At 42.1% G+C, this 6,240-nt stretch overlaps 1 protein-coding gene across 4 annotated transcripts in view; it reads right to left on the reverse strand.

The window, feature by feature from the left end:
• Window positions 1–298: 298 nt before the first annotated feature.
• LOC125030780 (protein piccolo-like) overlaps window positions 299–6,240 on the reverse strand; it is a 24,784-nt gene continuing 18,842 nt past the window's right edge. For all 4 annotated transcript variants that reach the window (XM_047621055.1, XM_047621058.1, XM_047621054.1 and 1 more), the window contains 7 exons: window positions 3,868–6,047; window positions 3,273–3,477; window positions 1,723–1,872; window positions 1,417–1,536; window positions 1,194–1,304; window positions 1,030–1,088; window positions 299–566 (listed from right to left, as the gene is read on the reverse strand). In XM_047621055.1, coding sequence (XP_047477011.1) covers window positions 480–566; window positions 1,030–1,088; window positions 1,194–1,304; window positions 1,417–1,536; window positions 1,723–1,872; window positions 3,273–3,477; window positions 3,868–6,047 — 2,912 coding nt within the window. In that variant the 3' untranslated portion in view covers window positions 299–479. The remainder of the gene's footprint in view (window positions 567–1,029; window positions 1,089–1,193; window positions 1,305–1,416; window positions 1,537–1,722; window positions 1,873–3,272; window positions 3,478–3,867; window positions 6,048–6,240) is intronic.

The raw sequence follows: 6,240 nt of genomic DNA on the forward strand, positions 1-6,240 counted from the left end.
TATCATACGAATGCAAGTAATAATCTGCACAACTGGGTATTTTAATCAAATCGTAATTGGGCACTCAAATGGATCTTTATGATTACAGATATACGTGCATACTTGCAACAATACATATATACATACATATATGTATGCATATATACATACATACATGCATACACACATACATGCACATAGACACACACATACATAAATACACATATGTATATATATACACAATATATATATGTATATATATGTATATGTATATTTTTGTATATGTATATGTTTATATCTATGTGTGTGTGTGTGTGTGTGTGTGTGTGTGTGTGTGTGTGTGTGTGTGTGTGTGTGTGTGTGTGTGTGTGTGTGTGTGTGTGTGTGTGTGTGTGTGCTGTAAGGGAAGAGAAATTCCTTAACGCTTCACCGATCGGCCTGACTCGTGTCCCCGCGTACTGCTGCCTCTCCACAACGTGGCTGAGAATGTCATGTCCTGATTAAATGTATTGAATACTTTTGGCAGTACGGGCATATCGCAAGGCGTTTGCAGCTTCTTGCAGGTTGGAGTACTCGACTGGTAATTCCTAGTGTGAAAAAAACATAAAACTAGTAAGAAATGTGGGTAAACATGTTGCTGCACTATCTTTATTAGGGGTATAATTATTGAAGTTGTTGTTGTTGTTGTTATTGTTATTACTATTAACTCAGTCACTGTTACTATCATTATCATCATTATTATATTATCATCTTATTATATTTTTTGTCATCATCGTTGTTATTAATTTGAAATTCACAAATAATTATTATCGTCACATTCTCAATCATCACTTTCATCGTACGATCTGTCAACAGGACACTATTCCGTGTCATAATTTTATATTACAAATTATAATCTTTGGTTTACAGTGACATTAGTTTATCTTCATAATTTTCTACTTAATAATAATTTCATCATTATAACAACTGCCGCTCATTCTTATGCAGTCCCTGTCCCAAGTTCCCTTATATGATTTCAATAACTTCAAAGGATGTGTTAAAGTGACTCACCTGCTGGGTGTATCCGGTTCGTTCTGCAATGGCGTGCAATCTTCTGGACACCCCCTTCACTGGAATGCACATGAGAACGGTTGTTATTGCCAGTATTTGCTGCAATTGTCAAAGGTATTTCATTGATGCAGATATCCGGTTTTAGCTGCATGTATAACACTCACACGCTCTGATAGAATTCCTCCTCACAAACGGAGGATTGGTGACGACGTCCGTTTTATTCATGGCAATTTGTTCCATCTTGGAGGCAGCTGATGACGCCCCTTTCGAGATGGCTGAAGAAGTGACCAAGAAGTGAAAATGTGACTCTTGTTTTTGACATCATGTTGTCTGCAGCATGTCAGACACATTGTGTGTTATTAGTGCTAAGATGGTATACGAACTTACCTTTGGTAATGCCTGAAGGGCGCTCGTCTTCTAACCTGGCGTTTTCCTGTATTATTCGTGCAAATAATTCATGCTGAGCTCGCCTGACCGTTGTCGGCACCCTTACGCCAACTGCTCGGCCTGCCCGGATTAAACGTGTAATCACAACAGTTACAGGCTATATGCGCCAAGGATTTAGCAAAACTATGATACGTAATTATAGCTCACACCTACATGTACACATGATAACTTTTTGTCAATATATGCTTTTGAACAGAGAAAGAGTTAGTTGAATAAATGGTTAAATAAAAAATCTGAGATAATAACAATCAGGCTTTCCCGCGGTCTCCTGGAAAAGGTAGACTCCATTTTCCGTCCGCAAGACCAGCGTAGACTTCTTGCTGAGGGACGACCGCCACAGGGCATCCCCCACGAAAACGGTTAGACCTTCGCCAATGAGCCACGTCTTTTTGGTGTCTGTCGCAGAATGGAGAGTAAGAAGAAAAATTAATGTTAAGAATATAGTGGTGATATAACGGTAGCGAGAAGGGAATTAAGCGAAGGTCCGATACGCTATTAACCCATTCGCCCCGGATTTATGTTCTGTCCCCTGTAGTTTTTGTTGAATTTTGTTACATACAGATGGCTCTACATGTGTTCAGCCGGCACGGAGTCTATCAGTAGGCCCTAGTTACCGATCCTGATTTCCCCATTCCTTGAATTGGCGGGAAAATTAATACCATTGCTGTCGATATTGTTATTATTGTTATTGATGTTATGATTTTTAATTTGTCATTAAAATATTTTAGACAATGAAATGATAGAAAATACCCTTTCTTAAAGTGAAAGAAAATGGTAATCAGGTGAGACAGGTAGTTTCTAATAACTGGCTATTTGGTGATTAAGAACTTGTAGAGCCATCTATGTGTAAATACAATAAATAAACGTGTATTACAGTGGGCATGGCATGTATTTTTGCCACATGGGGCGAATGGGTTGAATTACCTATATACACTAAAAACCTGTAGTTGGCAGCAGCGATTGTGATAATGCCATCAGTGCAGTAGTGCACTGATTGCTGATAGTACTCACTTTCACAATCGATATTCTAATATCAATAATAAAAAGTAATAGATTTCAGTAGCAAGCGGTCTATGAAGGTCAAACATGACTATAAACATTAATGCAAATAACCAGTAGTAGTGATGGAGACTACAGTAACAAGTAAAAGGTAAAAGGGGGATAGGGAATATGGTGAGCTAATGGGGAAGATCGTACAGTAGTTAAGTAACGATTGCTAACGAGAACAAACAGGAACCTATATAATTCAGGTGATTTAGAAGATGAGATATGACGACGGAGAGAGATTACAAACAGACAGATCTCGATGAAATAGGGTAAAATCATGGTGACGCCATGGTAACGTGATTGTAAAAATAACTGGAGAGACTTACAAATAGATAACATTTAATGGCAATGCCATGAGAAGGTACCAAAATATTTGCATGAATGAATATAATTAGTATAAAAAATTAGTGCTGTGTACTACGGTATATTCATCGATTACTAGAGGATAACGAACAGTAACTTTAAAGTATCAGGATGTAAGCGAATTTATTATTTTACACGATAACGTACAGTATACGTGTTTAAGAACGCAAGCTTGGTCGTAATGTGATAAAGTGGCCTTGAGATGTATTTCTGCTGAGTAATTACCTATTGCTGCCGAACTCCTTCATTAATATTTCTACTGGTTCGTTAATATCATTATTGTTGGCTCCACGCTTATTCTTCTGGCTAATTTTAAAGATGCCTTCTTCGCAAGCATTTAATTTCAAAATCAAATTTAAGTGCATATCAAGTACTGTTATTCTGACCTTTAACTATGGAAAGATATGGGCGGTTCCATGGTGACGTCACGATGCTGTCGTCATGAATGAAGAATATCTTGACTCCCTCTCGGATCCGCAGCAGCTCGCGTGAGTCAGAGCGGAAGGAGCCTTGGCCGGGGTGCGGGCTGGGGGGCACGGCAATGGGGGGGAGGGACGCAGAAGCCCCTGCCACTGGCTCTGGCGTGGTGACCTGCCAAGAAGGTAGATCCATTTGCATAAGATGGAACTTTCTTCTCTCTCTCTCTCTCTCTCTCTCACACACACACACACACACACACACACACACACACACACACACACACACACACACACACACACACACACACACACATACACACAAAAATCATGTGCATAATGCACCACTTGCAGGTGCGTAGCGTGAATGCATATCTGGCTAATGTTTAAACCAGACAAACTAATACAGCTGTTTACGTTGCACAAATTTCACAGCTATCATATCAGGTTAATTATCATCATATACTTCACTATATCTCACCCAATTTGGAATTTTTATATTAAATCAAATGCTGGATTTCATAAAAGAGATGGTTGAAGTCGGCCATTCTAAAGAGAGACTCACCTGGCTGTTAATTGGAGAGGAATAGAACTTGGACCTTCCAACACCCGTTTCAAGAGGTTCAGGTTCCCAAGGAGTCCATGATTCCGCGGCGAAAGGAGTCAGCGGAGGGGGAGATGAAGAGGCACTGGAAGCCCACGATCCCACAGAAGAGGACACAGAGGATCTGATCCTGGCATTGGCGTAGACATGTTGGTTACCTTGACCTGCTGAGTAATGGGTTGATACCTCTGACACTTTCTCTGTGATATTTCGGGAATCGAAATTACTATCAAATTCATCATAGTGTTCCGAGGAGCTATCTTCCATCTCTCGGAGCAATTTACTTGGTTCTGCGTAGTATGGCTCGTTTGCAATGTCCTCTTCAGTCATTCCATCGGGACAATCTTCGCCATCAGAATAATGAGCTGAATGTGAGTTGGTAGGAATGGACTCGGGGGGTTCAGCTGATGGTTCAGACAGAGGATCGAACTCATCAATGATAGATGCTCTGCTGGCGCATATATTTGATGACTGGAGATACATTCCCAAAGTGTTATAGGAGCAGTCTAAAAGTGTGTCCTCGGACCTACACCGAGAAGCTTTAATGGACGAGTTGGATCTCTGAGGGGAAACCCTCGCGTGCCCTGGCGTTTGGGAGATGGCAAAGTCAAGGGCATCCAGGAGTGTTTCCCTTTGTTCGTCTGTGAACGAGTCGCGTGACTCCTCTTCTTCAGTCCTGGCGGTTTTAGAATCATGTGGCTGTAGCTCATCTACCGGCATAGCGATAGGCTTCAGAGGGGTGAGGAGGCGATCAACCTTCCTGTGAGGTCTGTTGTCCTCTGAGCTTACTTGAACGTCTAATGATAACTGTTTGTGTTCTGCATCTTTGTTGGTGGTAATAGGCAGAGAGGAAAATTCTTCAGGAAATAGATATTTGTCGTTTTCATCTTTTGGTGTAAACGACGCGAAGGGATCTATATCAGCAAAAGGATCAAGGACTGATGAAGGTGACTTAGAAGTTGTAGAAGGACTTCCAGATACCAGATCTGAAGGTCCCCTAGATTTATTTTCACCCTCAGTCAGACTTAATTTTTCGAAATCACTCTCGACTGAACTGCTTATATCACATTCCTGTGCAAGTTCATCAAAGGCACCATCAATTTTATCATTTGCGTTTGGTAGTTTATGATCACTTTCATCATTTATGGTAGATTGTTTATTTGGTTGTGCATTTACAAAAGCTTTGGTTGTATCTTCTTCACCTGAACTGTTGTCACTCAAGCTTGTCAGGCTTTGGCGTAAGGAGAGTGGCTTGGTTGTTTCATCAAGCTTTTTAGAATCACACTTCTTAGGTACTGATATTTGGGATTCAGAAAAAGTAGCTCCACATTCATTTTCCATTTTCTTATTGTCTAGATGTTCTACGACTTTTATTCCCTTGATAGTGGTACTTTGTGTAGCAATGATACCATCTTTTGTACGAGGTGCTGATTTGTCTTTCGGGCCAAACTCTTCTCGTAAATTTGATTCGGGCAACGACAAATCAATGTCCTGATTTGATTTTGGTCGGCCCTCTGGATCCCCGGCCGGCAGTTGGAAAGATATATTTGACAGGGATGACAGGTCGTCCGGTTGAATGCATGATTTTGGTCTTGATCTTACAGATGGTCTCACTGGAACTTCCTGCATTGCGCGGGGAGGATAGTGAGATTTTGGCCGAGGATATGACATTCGTGCAGGAACCAAAGGGCGGAGCTCCAGTGGTGCTGTTGTGCGAGATGGGAAGGGCTGGGAAAACTGGTAATCATCATTCAAATCCACCAGCATCTCAGTCCTCAAGTCACCATCCGTAAGAGAGAGTGAGCGCCTGTGTGATAAGCCTGGGTTTTGAGGCCTCCCTGACGGTGAATGCGAAGGAGGGTCATGGGCAGGGTGAGTCACACTGCGATCATAGGAAGGACGGTGCGCCGTGGATCTGTTTTGTGAAGCGTTCGGCACACGACGGGGTCCGCGTGGGCGCGGTTGATCTCGAAATGGATGTTGCAAAGATTGAGGTTCCCGGGTGCGAACGCTAGGAGGCGCAGGCTGCTCCTGGGGCTGGCGGGGTTGAGATGGCCGCGGCTGCGGGCAACCTGCAGGGGGTTGCTGACGTCCCGAAGGACGGATAGACGGGGGTCTTATCGGAATTGATGGACGCAAACCTAAAGAAAAACACAAGAGACCATCACAAACTTTCACAGAGTAATTGTTCACAGCGCATTATTTCTGACATCAAAATTCAACAAGGAGTCATCATCAAAAGAGACCCATAATGAAAGACCATTTTGTGTGTGTGTGTGTGTGGGGGGGGGGGGGGAATATATGTCCAGAAAATAAATTACGCATCTGCCATGT

This window comes from Penaeus chinensis, chromosome 11, assembly GCF_019202785.1.
Source record: "Penaeus chinensis breed Huanghai No. 1 chromosome 11, ASM1920278v2, whole genome shotgun sequence".
Lineage (NCBI taxonomy): Eukaryota > Metazoa > Arthropoda > Malacostraca > Decapoda > Penaeidae > Penaeus > Penaeus chinensis.